Source organism: Diabrotica virgifera, chromosome 8, assembly GCF_917563875.1.
Source record: "Diabrotica virgifera virgifera chromosome 8, PGI_DIABVI_V3a".
Taxonomy (NCBI): Eukaryota; Metazoa; Arthropoda; class Insecta; order Coleoptera; family Chrysomelidae; genus Diabrotica; species Diabrotica virgifera.
This window is the reverse complement of record NC_065450.1, coordinates 93,006,793-93,026,895: the sequence shown is the minus strand read 5'-3', so window position 1 is coordinate 93,026,895 and position 20,103 is coordinate 93,006,793. Positions and strand designations below refer to the sequence as shown.

At 31.4% G+C, this 20,103-nt stretch overlaps 1 protein-coding gene across 1 annotated transcript in view; it reads right to left on the bottom strand.

Annotated features, from left to right (window-relative positions):
• The window catches only part of LOC126890043 (ribonuclease P protein subunit p30), a 108,839-nt gene extending 92,522 nt beyond the window's left edge, over positions 1-16,317 (bottom strand). The window contains exons 1-2 of the mRNA XM_050658874.1: positions 16,134-16,317; positions 15,849-16,072 (exon numbers count right to left, since the gene is read on the bottom strand). Coding sequence (XP_050514831.1) covers positions 15,849-16,072; positions 16,134-16,227 — 318 coding nt within the window. The 5' untranslated portion in view covers positions 16,228-16,317. The remainder of the gene's footprint in view (positions 1-15,848; positions 16,073-16,133) is intronic.
• Between the last annotated feature and the right edge of the window lie 3,786 nt (positions 16,318-20,103).

Below are 20,103 nucleotides of genomic sequence, written 5' to 3'. Positions count from 1 at the left end.
GTTTATGTTGCTCCATTGTTGCCGTATCTTTCGTATTTGAACTAATACTTCCAGTCCTCTTCCGTTTTGCTATTGTATAATAACTCGAGGTAGTTGCTGGATTGCTTTTAACCACTGTAGAAAAGTTTTTTTTTTTTGTATTTGACGTTGGCTTCATAATAAGATAGTTTTTCTGAGTTCATTATATTTTTAATATCTTTTTGCTTTTCCCTTTCTGGACAACGTGCCGTCATATCTGTTGCCATATGATTACCGCTACAAAGTGCACATTTTATATCTTTTTTGTCGGTACAATTATTACTTTCATGTTCTTCACTACAATATTTGCATCTATCTTTTCCTCTACACTGGGAACTTACGTGTCCAAATCTCAAACATTTCAAACACTGAACTAAGCTGGGGATATATGCTTCGACTTCATATATCATTTTTTCTATAATTACCTGCTGAGGTATCGTTTGACCCTTAAAAGATACTATTATGGTAGATGTAGGGATATACTCTATATTTCCATCTGAATTCTTAACTCTTCTGTTAATTCTTTTTACATTAACTACCTCAAATTTACATCCATATCTAGGTTGAATTATATTAATTAATTCTTTCTCATCCAGGTCTTTATCAACTAACTTAATTACTCCCCTTTTTTGTATAAGGAATGTTGGTAAGTAAACATTATACTCCTTTGCTGCTAACTTTTCGGAAATTATTAATTTATTTGCACTTTCAAAAGAATTAAGTTCGACTTTTACTTTATTCCTACCAATTACTGTTATTAATGTAATATTATTTTGTACCTCCGGCACTGTCTTTAATATTATTCTGGCTGTCCCGATTCGGTGCAATTTTCCAAAATTACCGTTTTTATTTTCGATATATACGTAAAAAGGTCCGTTATCATTATTTGTGTACAGATTTTTTATGACCTTATCATTTTCATTTGTTGACATCTTAGAATTTTTCCCCTGTCAGGTGGTTCTGGCGGAATATTGACTTCCATTTTAGTTTTATCAGCTATTATTTTATTATTATACCGTAAGGAGTAACGCCCACCTCTACAGTTCCAAAATGTTTACTCCTATCTCTAGCCAAATATTTTTATTTGACAGTTGTTAAATATTATATGTTGTCAGTTTTTAAAATAATTTAATTTTCAAAATTTTTTACTTACAGCCTCTTCCGCTTGTGATTTTTGATTCTTATTTTCACTTTATACTATAATTTACACTAATATCACACTTTAAGTTCAAAAGGCAGTTTATACAAAACTAAAATTGAAATATAACACTGAGCTACTTTCAAACGTCTGTACTAATTGACAGTTATCTTTTTTGCTGTCGTACAAACTTAATATTCGTCAAAGTATATATCATTTAGTTGGACATGTACAGTTACGATCACTGAATAGTTTACACCTTAATTTTTATATTGTAATACTGTGAAGTTGCAGTGTCGTACGAATCTGATAAATGTTAAAGTCAAAAAAATTTCAAAAAGTCAATACTTGTCAAAAACTCCTCCAAAAAAAACTTCTTTGTATACTTTCCATTTTGTTAATTTTTTTTTATTTAGCTTAATGCCTCGACAACTAATGGCCCTTGGCATTTTTGTTAAATTTTGTAAAATATATTTTTATATTATTTTGATTTTTTAATTTTAATCAACCTATTCTAGATACACCACTGGTAACGTCACTTTGACGTAAAAGGTACGTTTAAACGAGGTGAAATTTAAAAAAATTGACTCCTAGATACATAAGCCTGTAAACTATTCAGTGATCGTAACTGTACCAAAACGCGATATTGTAAGAATTTTTAGTGCTCAAAATATTTCCGTGTCAACGATTTACCAGACAATTAAAGAGTGCGAAAATGGTATAGGTAACATGCCTTAATTTGCCCAAAAGTGGAAAACCAAGAGTCTTAAATCCTGCTCGGGAACAGAGATTAATTCAGAGTATGGAGAACCAATTAGGAAAGTCTGCGAAATGTTGGCCGAAAATATAATGTTTCACGAATGACTGTTAAGTAGAACAATTTATAGAAATAATTTAAAACGGTATAAAAGAAAAAAATCTCCTTAGTACACACCAGCCCAGTTAGAAAAAATCCTAGATGTTGCCGTGCATTGAGACGTATTCATTTTCCTGGTAAAGTTCTCATTATGGATGATGCAAAGTATTTTACTTTATCCAATTCCGAAATGAAGGGTAATGACGGATTTTATACACGCAATGTACAAGGTGCACCGGACGAAGTTAGGTTTAAGGGAAAAGTGAAATTCGCCGATAAAATTTTGGTATGGTGTGCCATCTCAAAAGCTGGTGTTTCACAGCCGTTTGTGGGGCGTGTTCGCGGTGAAGCTCTCAATTCTGACATTTACGTTGAACACAGCTTGTTAAATTTATAAATACTCATCACCACAATGATGAAATCATATTTTGGCCCGACCTAGAGTCATGCCATTACGCCAGGAGAACGACAGATTGGTTAACTGCTCAAAATATAAATTTTGTTCCCAAGGGCGACAACTCTCCAAATGTGCCTCAGACGAGGCCTATAGAAGAGTTTTGGGCTGTTTTGAGTCGAATGGTGTATAATAATGGCTGGGAGTCCAAAATAAAGATCAGCTAAGCCGAAAAAATTTGAAAAAATTTCCTGAGATCGATTTAGAAACAGTCCAAAGGCTTATTGTACATGCAAAACTAAATTTACGTGCCACAAAAGATCACGGACCTCTTTCTGTTCTATAAAAATACATTCTAAACCTTAAATATGTAGACTTAGTTTCCTGTATTTAGGCCCAGTAAATGAACGGGAAATACGGCGATACCGTGTAATTTTCAGGGGCAACTCCAAATTGCATGAAAATTTGGATATAGGTTCTACTTACCCTCAAACGTAAATTCAAGATAAGACCGGAAACGAATAAATTGACTGATTTTAAGCAACTTTTGTTCTATAGAGTTTTTTATGTAAGTCAATACTTTTCGAGTTATTTTCGATTGAAAATGTTTATTTTTCTACAAAAAAACTACGTTTTCGGACGGTTTTTCGCAAATAACTCAAAAAGTAAATACTTGATCGAAAAAAATATCCTTAGCAAAAGTGTAGCTTATAAAAAACTGAAAAAAATGTGTATCAGTAAAGTCTATCAATCGAGTAAAAACAAAGTTGTTGCTCATGAAAAATACGTTCTTGTGCGTCTAATTCCAAATCGAATATTTCAAGGTGAAATCACCGAAAAATTAAGCACTTTTCGGGAAAAACCTATTTAAACTTTTTTAAAGTGTTTATAAAAAGCTTTATTAGAATTGTTCATAAAATTTTCTAGCAATAAAAATAAGCGGGTTACGCTCAAAATAAAGTTAGCCCTCTTTTTTTTGTAAAAAAATCATGCAAATCTCCCCGTGTTTAGCTCCTCAAATGAAATTAATCGCTACCGCTTTACAAACAATTTGCTTGCTTACCTATCTATTATATGATCTGTCAGTCTCACCGGTTTAAAGTGCTTATTTTTGAAAGGGTTATAGTTAAAAAAGCTTGAACGGGTCACTAATCACGAGTGTATGCAAATTTTGAACAGCCATATCTTAATCAATTTTTGTCTTGCGGAAAAACAAAATGAAACTAGCATATTTATAATAACGAAACCTATATTTTTTTACTCTTTAAGATTTTTCTTATCACTAATACTTTTTAAGTTATTTTGAAAAAAGAAAATTTTTCAAAAAATTTTAGAAAATTTTGCTTTACTATAAAACCAAATTTTTTCAACAATAAGCACTTCAAGCCAATCAAACTTACAGATCATATTACCAGAGAACGGCAGTTCTCGACAGTGGCGCACACCCATACCCCCCTACATGCGACACTATATAATACACGAAATTTTCGATTTTCTAAATCTGACTGAATTGAAAATTGGGCCAACTCCCATCTTAAAATTCAGGAAAAGACTCACCCATTCATATGTCAACCATCCATTTTGGTCCAAGGGTGTGGATTTTAAGGCCCTTCCTATTTAGGGTCTGTTTTTCGTTCTCGTCCCCAAAACTCCCAAAAACTTCAAAAATTTAAGCCCGACCTTTGCGGCTTCTAATAGTACTGATCATTACCTTTCCAACGCATGGCTAATTTTGAAAATCGGTTACACCATTCAAAAGTTACCGAGCTCAGAAGTATGACTCAATTTTTATTTAAAAAAGGGAAAATGTTTGTGGATATGTATGTATGTGTGTGGAAAAGTTAAACCGATTTGAATTTGTTTTTCTGTGTTTGAAGAGGGGGTCAGGGCCGATTCAGAACCGGTGTAGTTTGTGTCTTTTGACCACCCATAAGCCAGCTATAGGACTTGGTAGGTACAAAACGGCATATTTTTGGAGGGTATATATCTTCGGATCAAGAAGAGACAGGAGAACCGCAAATACATCAAATCAATGGTGTTGAGTTAAGCTTTTAAATGGTGTGTAATCCGTCAGGATCAGACATACACACGACTCAGTATAGCCGAAAAACTGAAAAACTAAACTTTAAAAATTTTGGTTTTTCGACAATTACTCAAAATTTCAACCTACGAATTGCGCCAATAACTGAGCGTTTGTAGAAGGACTCTAGACGAATATAACGGTGTATACCTCATATCCGGGAAAATTCGAATTTTTAAGTTATAGGCTTCATAAGTATGATCAAATCTATTTCCTATGGGAAAAACGGTTTCTCAAGCTCAATAATTCCTGTAATAGCTTCAGTTATCATACTTGACCTTAGATCCATCAGATACTACTGATCAATACGTTTCAAACTCATATTTACTGATCAAAATCGGTTAAGCCGTTTAGAAGTTATTAAGCTACAAAAGTATAATCCAATTAGGTAACGATTATTCCCGAAATGGTTTATGTAGTTGTAGTGGTTACGACGCTAAATTTGATCTGGCAACGGGCAGTCCGACTTAATTTACCCGCCATCTCAATATTTTTTTTCAATCTATTTCGAAAAGAAAAAAATCTAGTGTACATTCGATGGACACTAGATCATTTGGGAGATAATGCAACAAAGGTGACCATTTACAAGCTTAACGTGTAATAGAGGAACATTGCATTCAACTTCATACATTTAATTTATAAATAACTTTGAAAAACTCCCGATACAAGAATAAAAAACCGCTAAATGCCGTAAAAATTAGTGGCGCATACAATATTCCAGCTACAAAAGATCTGATATGAATATTACGTGGCGCGAAAATGTATTTTCATTTTGATGCAAAACAAAATTCTAGTTTTATTTTAAAAGATTTTTCCATAATATTTGCTAAATTTGAAGTAAACGCGCCACAAAAGAGTTTCAAAATTCAAACTGTATCAAAGTTACTCTTTTGTGGCGCGTTTACTTCAAATTGAGCAAATATTATGGAAAAATATTTTAAAATAAAACTAGAATTTTGTTTTGCATCAAAATGAAAATACATTTTCGCGCCACGTAATATTCATATCAGATCTTTTGTAGCTGGAATATTGTATGCGCCACTCATTTTTACGGCATTTAGCGGTTTTTTATTCTTGTAAATAATATACATACAATTAAAATAAATGGTAAAGCGGTAACGATTAATTTTGTTTAGGGTGCTAAATAGAGGGAGGTTTTCACAATTTTGTTTACCAAAAAAAGGGGCCAACTTTTTTTTTCAGTGTAACTCGTTTATTTTTGGTGCTAGAAACTTTTGTAAAAAACAAATATAAATCTTTTTTTAGGTACTTTAAAAAAGTTAAAAAGCTTTTTCCGAAAAGTGCTTAAATTTTCGGTGATTTCGCGTTGACTTATTCGATTTGGAATTAGACGAATAAGAACGTATATTTCATGAGCTACAATTTTGCTTTTTCTCAATTTATAGATATACTTTACCGATACACCATTTTTTTTTTGTTTTTTTTATAAGCTATGCTTTTGCTTAGAATATTTTTTTCGATAAAATATTTACTTTTTGAGTTATTTGCGAAAAACGGTCTGAAAACGTAGTTTTTTTTGTAGAAAAATCAACATTTTCAATTGCGAATAACGCGAAAAGTATTGACTTACGTAAAAAACCTTATAGAACTTAAGTTGCTTATAATCGGACAATTTATCCATTTCGGGGCTTATTTTAAACACGCGTTTTTCACCCCCTGAGAGGGGGTGACTCCCAACCTGTCAAGTAAAAGCAACCAATGGGACAAATTCAACTTTGAACTGGATGGTAAGTAGAACCTAAATCCAAATGTTCATGCAATTCGGAGTTGTCCCTGAAAATTACACTCCAAAACGGTCATTTATTGGGCTATTAATAAAATAAACTTAACTTACAACTAAAAAATCCATATTTATTTTTTCCGAAAACTTTAGGGACATACGTTATTGGGATGTTTTGCGGTTCTTAAGTATCCGACTAAGTTTTACAAATCCTGCCCATGCTAGTCTTACTCTTCTAGTGATTTCCGCTCTTTGGTTCTCTTTGTCAAGTTTCAAAATTTGGCCTAAATAAATTCCTTGACTTGGGTCATCTGTGTTTGGCATTGTTTTTGTTTTTCTCATATTCATTCTTAGGCTGGCGTATTGGGAGCTGTCTGCGAGTTCCTACATCATAATTTGCAGTTCCTCGGATGTGCTCCCTATATTATAATCACAATATCGTCAGCGAATCTGAGGGGGTTTAACTTGTTGCCATTAACGTCAATGCCATATGATGATCAATTTGTAGTTTTGAAGGCGTCTTCTAGGGCTAGGTTGAAAAGCTTTGGCGATATTACGTCTCTGTGTCTAACTCCTCTCTTAATGGGGATGGGATTTGTATTTTCATTTAGTTGAACTATCATAGTTGCATTTTCATATTATATACTATGTATTAGTTGCCTATATCTCGAATCTATTTTACAATAATTAATATCTTGTTCTGTGGTCCACATCTAGATACTATCAAATACCTTGACATAGTTTACGAATGCAATAAATACGGGTAGTTGGTATTCATTTGCCTTCTCTATCAATGTTCTCATTATCAGCAGATGGTCTGATGTACTAGATCCTTTGCGGAAGACAGTCTATTCGACCGGTTGGTAATGATCCGTTTTGTAAGTCGACCGGTTGCTAATAATTCTCATAAATAGTTTGTATATTTGACCGAGCAACGATATAGGTCTATTGGGACCGTGCAAGTTCGGCAAAGCGACACCTATTTCTACGCTCTGCAACTTTATTCGCACTTTTAATTATATTGGCCAATTATATTAGTCCTGGTTACTGGATAATTCTCAAGGCCATAGTCCAAAAAAATAATAAGAAGAAAAAATAAGATTCAGGTTATGTTATTAAAATGTAAACAATTGTATGTAGTAAATAGAATTAGTTATTAAAATGCAGTACTGCAAGCAAAATACAATTAATTAAATTTACCTTTATATAATAATTGCATATCATATCAATATTGTGGAGCAACATATAATTTTTCTTTTTCAATGACAGTAGATATGAAATGTACGTCAATTTGACAATTTCAATTGACAATATGAATTATTTAAGAAAGTTGCAATATTTCTCCGCTATTCGCACACGATCGTTTCTCAATTCCCTTCCAAGTACTTGCACACCGCGAATATATGTAATTCTGTAGGCCCTTTTTTGTGTAAGAGTATTACTACGCTCTCATTCCAGTCTTTAGGGATCTTGCTATTATGGAGACATATATTAAATAACTCTGTTAGTATATTTATTGTTACGGTCTTGCTTGTTTTCAAGAGCTCGGCAATTATACCGTCGCGTCGTGTCCTGAAGCTTTATTATTTTTTAGCTCCTTTAAAGCTCTTTCTATTTCGAATCGCTTTATATTTGGTAGTACTTCTAATCCCACGTTTATTCTTTTTCTTTTAACGTTCTCCTTTGTCGATTCATTCGGCTGGCTTTGCGAGCTGTACAAGGTTTTATAGAAGTCTTCGAGTTTGACTATCTTTTTTTCTTCCTTATTATTGGTGTCTTTAATTTTGATGTTTTTTTGAACACTTAGTGTTGGTCTTAGATATTTTAAGCTTGTTGTTTTTAATGACTTGTATGTTTCAATGTCCAGATTATTTTTGTAAAATAATCACTTTGATAAATGTTCTAGATCTGGTCTTATACGTGGGTCCAAGTTTTTTCATGCTGTGTTTATATTTGCAAAAAACAAACTAAAATATTGTATAATGGGAGATACCTAATGACCAGGAAAAATAAAAATACCTTGATACTTATAAAACAAAACACAATATTTATATTTCACGCAGTTATTAAGCACGCAATTTTAAAACTAAATTTCATCTTAAACACGGCTTTTATGAAGTGAAAGTGGGTTGATTGAAAAGTAATAGATGTAGGTGCATAAGATTATAGACGAGAGAAGATTTAAAAACTATCAGTGCATATAAAAATAAATATTAATTACAAATAATGAGGCGATGAGTATAACAATATAGATTTTAAAATATCTCTTAGGTGTTATAGACCAGGGCGCATCTGTAAAAATATTAGTACATTTGGACGTTGAGAGGTGACTCATATTTTTTTGCAGAAATTGCTTGGAAATTACTCATATAATAATAATTGAGTTATCCTCCCACTCAAAAAGGTCCGGAACATTGTTTAAATAATCAAAATGTCAAAAAACTAAGGAAAAATTAGATTTTTTCTTCTTTTTTTGATTATAACTTTAAAAGTATTCATTTCCGAGAAAAGTTGCACTGGCATAAAAGTTGCGTAACTAAATTTCCTACAATATAGCATTAGTTAAAAATTTTAAAAATTGTCACCCTTGTTGCAAAATAGCAATAATTGCGAAAAAAAAAACATAAAAAACAAGTATTCGCATTTTACGTTTTTCAACCATTTATACTACACTTAGGACCTTCATATTTCACCCAGAAAAACTATATGATATAGTAAAACAATACTGTGAATTTCATTAAGATCGTTTTAATAGAATTTGCAAAATAAATTTTGCAATCCAGCTTGCGCAAAAAAAGTTCATTTTTTCAAAATGTTGCAGGACTGAAAATAAAGCAGACAGCAAGTTAAATTTTTTTTAACATATAGAAGAATATTGGACCTTTCATTTGTAATTTGCAAAATTAAAATCGGTTAACTATCACGGTGCCAGGAATTTTTTTAAATAAACATTCATTTTTGGTGCTAAGCGCAGGATAGCGGATAGTTTGCTCTGATTGGGCATTCCAATGACCTTTGATAATGATTGATAAATAAATAAATAAATTTGTTTATTGCAAAATAAAATCACTTACTCCGTCCTTTGAAATAACACTTTTTTTAGCAAAAACTTTCTTTGTTCATATATTTTAACTTGGAAAATAAAAGTTTATTATTTTTAAACATATGTAATTGTTTAAACAATTTTTCACAAACAATAATCAAATTAGTTTGATTTTTGTGGAATTAAAATATGAACATACAACAAAATATAGAGTAAGAAAATAATATATTAGATAATGATTGGAAGAAATTTTAGTCGAAATCAACTTGTGTGAATGGAACACCGCTGTCCTGCGCGTAGCACCAAAAATTAATGTTTATTTAAAAAAATTCCTGACGCCGTGGTAGTTAACCGATTTTAATTTTGCAAATTGTAAATGAAAGGTATAGTATTATTCTATTTGTAAAAAAAATTTAACTTGCTATCTGCTGTATTTTCAGTCCTGCAACATTTTGAAAAAATGAATTTTTTTTGCGAAAGCTGGATTGCAAAATTTATTTTGCAAAATCTATTGAACCGATCTTTACTAAATTTACAGTATTGTTTTATCATGTTCTGAAGCTATTTTCTTGTGGCATTTTTATAATCAAGTATATTCAAATGGGAAATAAGCCACAATTTTACCTAAAAATGATTTTATTAACGTTTCGATGCCCAAGTCGGGTGTCGTTGTCAAAATACAAAATAATACTAAATAAATAAAAATGTTGTTGCTTAGTAAAAAATTATTCTAATAATTTATTTAATCTGACTCATTTATATCGGCAATTCAGACACGTATTATACATTTTAAAGTAGACCACTTTAAAATAATATTGCCAATATTGATGAGTTGCGTTCCTGGGACGACTTTACTAAAAGATAGTTCATTCGATTACATGAAATCAATCCCAACTCAAGAATATCCGCCACAAAAAATCATAGCATGTGATCTGTCTTTAAAAAGACAACCAAATGCAACGGTGGCACTGAAATTCTCGCGTTAGAGATTCCATAGTAAATCACGAGGGAAAACCAGGAAAAACCTCGTGATACTATCCCGACATCGTAAGTATTTGGGTTTACATTTAGTTTACTCTCAAAACTAATACCAAATTCTGACTTGATATTTTAAATTTTAAATATGTACTAACTCGATATGTTACTGATTTACTAATTGTGGTATTTTCTTTCTATTGACTTCCTCCTTTAATATGGGTAACCACATCCTACTGCATTCTACCGAGGAATTTGCGACACAATTGGTTTCATTTAGCATAATTAGAGCCGCTTCTTTGATTTTTCTCTTTTTACTATCTGCTTCTTTTAGGACTATACTTGAATATCTCCACTGAACTCTATGTTCATTATCCCATGCGTGTTGACATATTTGAGATCTATCAAATTCTCTATTTTTTATATAAGACTGATGTTCATTTACTTTAACGTCTAATGGTCTTGACGTTTCACCTATATAAATTTTCTTGATAAATATATTTCTTGACTATCCGAGAAACTTAAAACAATAGGAAATAAATTCAACATATCAACATCATTCAAAACAACAAACACATTGAGATCTATTCTATCTAAAACTAAACCTAACAGTGAACAAGAAAGAACAAAGAATTGTATTTATAAAATACCTTGTGAATGCGAACAATTTTATATAGGTGAAACGTCAAGACCATTAGACGTTAGAGTAAATGAACATCAGTCTTATATAAAAAATAGAGAATTTGATAGATCTCAAATATGTCAACACGCATGGGATAATGAACATAGAGTTCAGTGGAGAGATTCAAGTATAGTCCTAAAAGAAGCAGATAGTAAAAAGAGAAAAATCAAAGAAGAGGCTCTAATTATGCTAAATGAAACCAATTGTGTCGCAAATTCCTCGGTAGAATGCAGTAGGATGTGGTTACCCATATTAAAGGAGGAAGTCAATAGAAAGAAAATACCACAATTAGTAAATCAGTAACATATCGAGTTAGTACATATTTAAAATTTAAAATATCAAGTCAGAATTTGGTATTAGTTTTGAGAGTAAACTAAATGTAAACCCAAATACTTACGATGTCGGGATAGTATCACGAGGTTTTTCCTGGTTTTCCCTCGTGATTTACTATGGAATCTCTAACGCGAGAATTTCAGTGCCACCGTTGCATTTGGTTGTCTTTTTAAAGACAGATCACATGCTATGATTTTTTGTGGCGGATATTCTTGAGTTGGGATTGATTTCATGTAATCGAATGAACTATCTTTTAGTAAAGTCGTCCCAGGAACGCAACTCATCAATATTGGCAATATCATTTTAAAGTGGTCTACTTTAAAATGTATAATACGTGTCTGAATTGCCGATATAAATGAGTCAGATTAAATAAATTATTAGAAGAATTTTTTACTAAGCAACAACATTTTTATTTATTTAGTATTATTTTGTATTTTGACAACGACACCCGACTTGGGCGTCGAAACGTTAATAAAATCATTTTTAGGTAAAATTGTGGCTTATTTCCCATTTGAATATACTTGATTGTTTTATCATATCATAAAGTTTTTCTGGGTGAAATATGAAGGAATAAATGGTTGAAAAATGTAAAATGCGAATACTTGTTTTTTTCGCAATTATTGCTATTTTGCAACAAGGGTAACAATTTAAAAAAATTTTAACCAATCCTATATTGTAGGAAATTTAATTACGCAACTTTTATTTAAGTGCAACTTTTCTCGGAAGTGAATGCTTTTAAAGTTATAATCAAAAAACGAAGAAAAAAATCGACTTTTTCCTTCATTTTTTGACATTTTGATTATTTCAACAATGTTCCGGACCTTTTTGAGTGGGAGGATAACTCAATTATTATTATATATGGGTTAATTCCAAGCAATTTCTGCAAAAAAATTAGAGTCGCCTCTCAACGTCCATCTCAAAACAGATTTGATTTATAGTTAAATGTATATTTAACTATAAATCTATGTAAAAAAAATGTAGGTTTTTTATCGTAGATGAAAAGGTAAAGATAAAAACGTCTATTTTTTGTATAATGTTTCTCAATTATTTAACAGATATTATATGGAGAGCATATTATGAGAAGAACACTTAAAGGGTGGGAAAAGGGTGTCTCAATAAATGGCTGAAAAATAAGCAACCTACGTTTTGCAGATGATACAGCCCTTGTATTTGACTTGAAAGTCAAATATATTTGGTCTGCAATTAAACATATCACAAGACAAAGATCATGAGAGAAGATACATAACAACCATCCACAAATAACCACGATTGACCTATTTGAGGTTGTGAGCTCATATTTATATTTGGGGTTATTGATCACAAACACAGTGCCACTACAGGAAGAAATAAAAAGTAGATGTGAATCTAGCAACCAATGCTGTAGGAAAGATGGCCAAAATATTTCACATTTCACAAACTCTAAAAACGAGATTGATCAACTGCTTAATATTCCTAATACTGACATACAAATATGAATCTTGGACCCCAAGACAAGCAGAAAGATAGATGCTACTGAAATGTTCTGTACAAATTCCGTAAACTGACCACCGGACAAATAATTCAATTATCAAATGAGTTAAAGGTCAGTAAACGTCTCTCCAACAAAGTCCATCTCCAACAATTAAAACACTTTTTACGTGTGATAAGAGCAAACACAGAAAACATAGAAAGACTTGTTATCCAAGGAAAGGTAGAAGGCCAAAGATCACGAGGAAGATCCTTAAAAAGCTGGATTGACCAAATTACAGGAATATGCAAAAGACATATTATGCATGAGTTAAAAGAAATGACCAGAGACAGAGATGTTTAGAGATGGACAATACACAACATGACCAATACACTCCCTCCGGTGGTCAGGACTGAAGAAAGAGATTGACAGGTCACTATGGAATTTCCATTATTAGAGTCTAATCTTCTTCTCATCCTCATCCTGAAGGGTTCTTCAAAACGATACCAATGGATAAATATGGAACGTTTTTGAGAAGTTTAATAAACCACTACTAAATTGTTTTAAATTAGTTATTGAGTGGTTTATAATATTCCCTATAGCGTTGGCAACTCCATTTACGTTTCCTGGTTTATAAAGCTGATGATGACAGAGATGTCGCAATGCATCCTGGATTTCACTAAATATTGTTTTTATAATTTGTGATTTTACTTAGAGATTAACAATCGTTACAGATTAATTATCTAAACGAGTTTTAAGCACATGATCATTTTTAGCAAATTTAACTCTACAATATGTTCTACTTAAACAATTCAACTTTTAAATATCTCTAAATTTGGGTGCAGGAATCCTTCACCAAATGGTTATAGAAGAAGAGTTTAAATGAGAGGAATGGTCACGTTTATTAGTCACTTCAAAATACTCGACTGCATAAACTCAAACCCTGGTCATCGGCGCGACAGCATAAACTATTATTAGGCTTGGGGGAAAGTGGGAAAGGAATACGAACAGAGAAATTTAACTTTTGCATCCAGATCAAATAAAAATTCGATGCCATTGATTTGCAAACTGTTTTTTCACAATAAAATCTGTATTTTAAATATACTAAATTGTTAAATTTATAATTTTAAAACTTAAAAAGGTATGAAATCTTCAATATTAAAAGTATTTATTTTTTTATTGTATATAAATACATATAAGTATAAATATAAGTTAAACTTTTTAGAATATTTTCGAAATTATTTGAAAGAATAATTGTCCTGTGCAAAAAAGTATTCAATGAAACTTTTTACTAAATTTTGAGATAAGTAAGTATTCTATTTCACCTAAACTCTTCATCTATAATTTTTTAATAACAATTAAAATCATTTCCATTTCTGAATTATTTTTGAAATGTTTAACAGTGACTTATCATGAATAATTTGTGTGAATGTTTTCACACTGTATGGCGTGTATGGGTAGTATGTTCTTTTAAAATAACAAATAAGAAATAGGTACCAGTAATAACAATAATTATTACCATTCTTTAATTCAACTACATATACTTAATTGAATATAAACTGCTGACATTACTTAATTAAAATTAAAATAAATTTCATGTATAAATTTATGACATTTACTAGAATATTACCTTCTAACTGATTTTTGATATATGAATAAATGTTAACTTAATTACACTATTTATTTACTACAGAGTATATTCAACTAAATAGGGCTTAAAATAAATGAAACAAAAACTAAGTACATGACCATCAAAATAACACCTGAGAATGAAAATAATATAACAATAGACAACTATACTATTGAATGTGCGGATGCCTTCACATATCTTTGCACAGAAATCAATCAGAAGTATTCCGTAAACAGTGAAATTAATGCATGTACTTCCAGTGGAAATCATACATACTATGCTAACAAAAGATTGATGACATCGAAATTATTAGACAAGAGAACCAAAATGACTATCTACAGAACTTTGATTAGACCCGTAGTAACCTATGATTGTGAGTGAAACCTGGGTAATGACGAAAAATTATTTTCTACAAAAAATTAGGTGCATAAGTAAGATTTGATCTCTAATTTTATAGAATGCAAAAAATTAAGGCTAAGTATTCTATGCACACAACCACGTGGCATTTAAATAAGAAAATATCTAAAGTTGCTCCATTCTTCCATATTTTAGAAACAGTGACGAGGAATGTTGTGCTTGAGATGGTGAGGTTGTTAGGCACTTGAGTTCGACAGAGCAATATCATGTCAGACACAAATGCGATGCTAAAAAATTACAGGAATGAATCTTTCTATAACCATTCTATATTTGTTGCCTTCACTCCCATAATGCACATTGTGCCTTATTCACCTTTTTTTATTTTAAATGACTTATATTATGCAAACTAATGACTTAAATGACTTACACGAACAATGCAAAATTCAAAATATTAACAGGTGGATAAAAACAAAATAAAACTGGAACAAACATGTAAACCAAATGGGATGACCAGATAGATTAGCGAACATCTGTAAAAACAACAAGCCGTATTCGTGGTGTGCAAGTACTTGGAAGGGATACGTGAAACGATCGTGCGCGAATAGCGGAGAAATATTGCAACTTTCTTAAATAATTCATATTGTCAACTGAAATTGTCAAATTGACATACATTTCATACCTATTGTCATTTAAGAAGAAAAATTATATATTGCTTCACAATATTGATATGATATGCAATTATTATATGTATAAAGGTAAATTTAATTAATTGTATTTTGCTTGCAATACTGCATTTTAATAATTTTAATAACTAATTTTATTTACTACATATAATTGTTTACGTTTGAACTTATTTTTTCTTATTATTTTTTTTTTTGGACTATGGCCTTGACAATTATCCAGTAACCAGGACCATATGATTGGCCAATATAATAAAAAGTTCGAATAAAAGTTCAGAGCGTAGAAATAGGTGTCGCTTTTCTGAACTTGCACGGTCCCAATAGCAGAAGACCCGTTGGAAGGCCGCCGAAAAGGTGGAAAGACAATGTACAATCAACAACAACTGAAACAGAATAAGAGGCAGAGAAACAGTAATAATCCTAGTTGCATGAAGAAGAAGAAATGACTTATATTAAATAAGATACCATACTTACGACTTTATGTAACCCATCTTGATTGACAAACACTATTGTCAAGCGGTTAAATATTTGAAAATTAACCAGATTCAGATTCTTAATTACAGTTTTAATTGGTAACAAATCATAAGGCATAGGTACTGGTTCTTGCACTTCCCTCGCTTCCCCTTTTTTCTTTTTCTTTTTAGGTTCAAGATTTCCATCTTCAATTGTTTGATTTATTGCTATAGTTCTATAACCATCTGCAAAAGGACCCTAATTAATATCTACAGAAGCAATATTGTTATATTAAAACATACTTACAGTCATATAGTGATTTGATCGATTTTTCTACATCACCTTTGGAGAAAAAGGATTCTTCTATACATAAATCATAAAATCCTGAAGTTTTTATCATAATTAAATTTAAATTTACACCTTAAATTAAAATGTATAATATTTGAATTCACAAGTAAACATATGTACCTAACCTCAATTCAAGTTGTCAACTTTTGTAAACGTGCTTCTTCGGCGCGCATGCGCATGTCACGTAAAGTAGCATTATGATAGTAGTTATATGTCCACATGACGGTGTTTTAAGAAATAATTTAAATCGTATACAATAATCACACCATAAGTTATAAGAAGTGGAGTGGTTATTTATAGCTACTCGACTAAAAACACACAAAAAGCTAAATACATATACATACAACCAAAAGAAAAATGAATGTCTGTAAAGTTAGCAGCACCCAAGGTATATCTCGGAATCTCGGCAAGGAAAAGGGGTGCATGGCCCATCTTGGCGACATATTTTATTGCAAATTAATTGCTCTTGATTGGTACGTTTACCAATCTCGAAAAACTACCGCATCATCCCCTAGTGCAAAAATCACTTTCGAAAAAATTATAAAACTAGAAAATTTTAGCAAATACCACAATTAAAATAGCATCTCATTTGGTCGTAGATCCTAATTCTTGCTTTTATATTTTATCTATTTGTTAATGATGATTGTACAATAGTTACTACACATTTCCTATTTGCGAGAATAAACTAATGAAACCTCCGATTGAAACTGAAACTATAATCGTAAACCTCCCACTGTTTACAATATTTTACTTCATAATCTATTATAATCTAAATTAATAGGGCTTTTCATTCACAGTCATTTGTTTCGAGCTTCTGTCAAATGTCGTATAATTCGTGTATATTAGTATTATACACAGATTATACAACATATGACAGAAGCACGAAACAAATGACACTACCGGAGCTACCGCTTTTTCCGTCTCATCTAACTTAATGCAGTAGAGATAAATCGAAAAACGGTGACGCACTGAAAAATGATCATGAGAACAAGAATATCATTTCTGATATGTCAAAAAAATGCATAGTGTCATACACAGATATACAAAATACAAGAATTTGTGTCAGACACAAGAACTGTGCAAAGAGCAAAAACGTAAAACCTGCCGGTAAAACAACTAAACGTCATAATGGCGGCTGAAAATGTGATCATATGATTTATGTCTTGATGAATTTATTTGTGTTTTTGTAGGTATTATTTATAAATCTTTTATTAATACTTAATATATGGACTACTGTTCTACTAATAACCATATATTTAGCTCCTAATAGTAAAGTTCAAACTATTAGGTAGGTACTTTGGTTTTCATGTTGTATAATTTTTTAATAGAGAAAAATACAATAGTTCCTAATTTGGATCAAACTGAAGATAATTCTAATTTCTAATGCAAATATTTTAGCACAAATATCAAAACAAAATAAAAACACAAATATAATCAACCTCAAACAGTCAACGTAAAAATTCTGGTTAACATTAAAATGTTAAATTTATTAAGATTTTAAAAGTTTACAAATTTTATAATTTCCTTAATCAGCTGTAGACGCAGTACTACCATACCAATTTAACGTGACACGGGGTAACAAACAAAATTTCGACCAATCACGTGCCGAATACACACAGTGTTCGATACAAGACAGGGCACAAATGTACGTACAAGAAACGATACAAGAAAATGTATAATACAACTTTCTAATATCAGAAACGATATTGGAAATGATACAAGAAAATGCATAGTGTCATACAGCCTTTAGAATCCCACATAAACTATGAATTAGGAAACCGAAACTTTAGACAGAACAACAGATCATTGTCCTTGATTCTATTGTACACTCTCAAGCAAAAATACTCCTAATATTATGCAATTATTGATAGAAAAATGTATTAATTGATATAAATACTAAAATCAGAACCATTAGTTTGACTTCTTTGGCTGAAAATAAATATTTTTTGAGTCGACGTTTAATGAAATTAAAATAAAAAAACATGGTTTTGAGCTTGAGCTGACACTGAATCAATTATTTGAAAATAAACATACTTAATGGAATTACACTGTTGCCTGTTTGTCGAAAATTCAGTAAAAAGTATAAAACACTGAAAACTTTGGTTTTCAGCTGTCTCGGCAGAGTGCCTTGCTTGAATTTTTTATGGCCAGTTTAATCCACAGAACCTCACGGAAAAGTACCAAAAACAAATTAAACTGGCCATAGAAAATGCACAATCAATACAAAATTCGACAGAACAGAAATACCTCAATATTATGAATCCACAACATCCAAAATTATACTCTTTTATTAAAGTACACAAACCTGACTCAATAAGGTCTGTAGTTTTTTTATACAGTTCCGTCATATAAAATTTCAAATAAACTGTAAGATATTATTGTAGAATGGGGCTTTTCATCGATTGTCATTATTTGTTTCGAGCTTCTGTCATGTGTCACATATTATTAATATATCTACGTCATGCGTCTTTGGTTTGTATCATTGGTAAATTTTCAGTAGTAATTTTTCACTCTAAAATCGATTTGTATCCCGAGTGACACTTTGACAATTTTAATTTCACGACCCGAAGGGGAGTGAAATTATGTCAAAGTGTCACGAGGGCAAAACAAATCGATAATTCGAGCTCGAGAGTAATTCGGTAAGATTATTTCATGAATAAAAGTGTCTTTCTACATTATTTTAACTAATATGTTATTGATACCTTCGCCTGAATATCTATTTGCTAAACCAGGAGTGGGATTACGAACACTCGATACGAATCGTATCCGCCATGTTTTACCATAGCGCCTTATGGTAAAACATGGCGAATACGATTCGTATCAAGTGTTCGTAATCCCTATGCTGTTTATTGTTGTTCTCTGTGACAAGTTGTAAAACATTAAGGGCCGGTTGTTCGAACGGTAATCAAGAAGTTGATTATAATCAAGTCCCCTTAACCACCATCAAATAACAAAATCCGTTGTTCGTACGCCAATCAGTTGATTGTAATCATTATGATAATTAACATAATTGATTGATTAATTAATTATTAATTAATATAACAATTATTAACATAATTGATTAACTAATCAATTAATCTCGTAATTGTAATCAATTATGTTTTCAGCAACCCAATCAAAGTTGACATTGACAGTTGGTGACAGTAATTAAATATTTGATAATGATCAGTGGACTCCATTTTTGATTAACGTTCGAACAACCGGCCCTAATAGGGCTTTTCATCGATTGCACATAATATTAATATATCTACGTTATACGTCTTTGCTTTGTATTATTGTATATACCAATAACGTATGTCGTAGATATATTAATATTATGTGATACATGACAGAAGCTCGAAACAAATGACTGTGAATGAAAAGCCCTATTGTCATTAATGTCACTGAATCTATGTTTGCGTAGCACCGAAGGGCATCTGACGACGGGAAATTATCAAAAATTATCGCTGTAATTTTTATTCTTGTAGGTTTCTATTGGTCAGAATCTCTATGAATGAAATAACCTAAATTCACCGTAAAAAACACACTATACAACTAGTTAATAAAATACAACATTTTCAATTACCCAACAAGTCCAGACTAATTTCATTTTACGTAAAAAATCTTTTTTCTAGTATTTCTCCTACAGAAACTTTTGTTCTAGTTAAAAATCTTATCATCCGATCATTACATCTGAAATTTTACACCTTTGAATTTAACAATCAATTATACACAAGAAAAAACAGTGCAGGACTTATAATTTGGCAAGTCCATTGATATCACGGTACACGTACAGACGGTATGCCGATTTGGGCGCCTAATCCCGTCCGTTTCGTGCACGACGTCAGTTTCGAGGAACCCACACACTTGCCACTTGACTTGCAGATACATTTTTACATGCATTTGTGAAATTCTTTACACCTGATAGTTTTACGGAGCGGAGATAGTA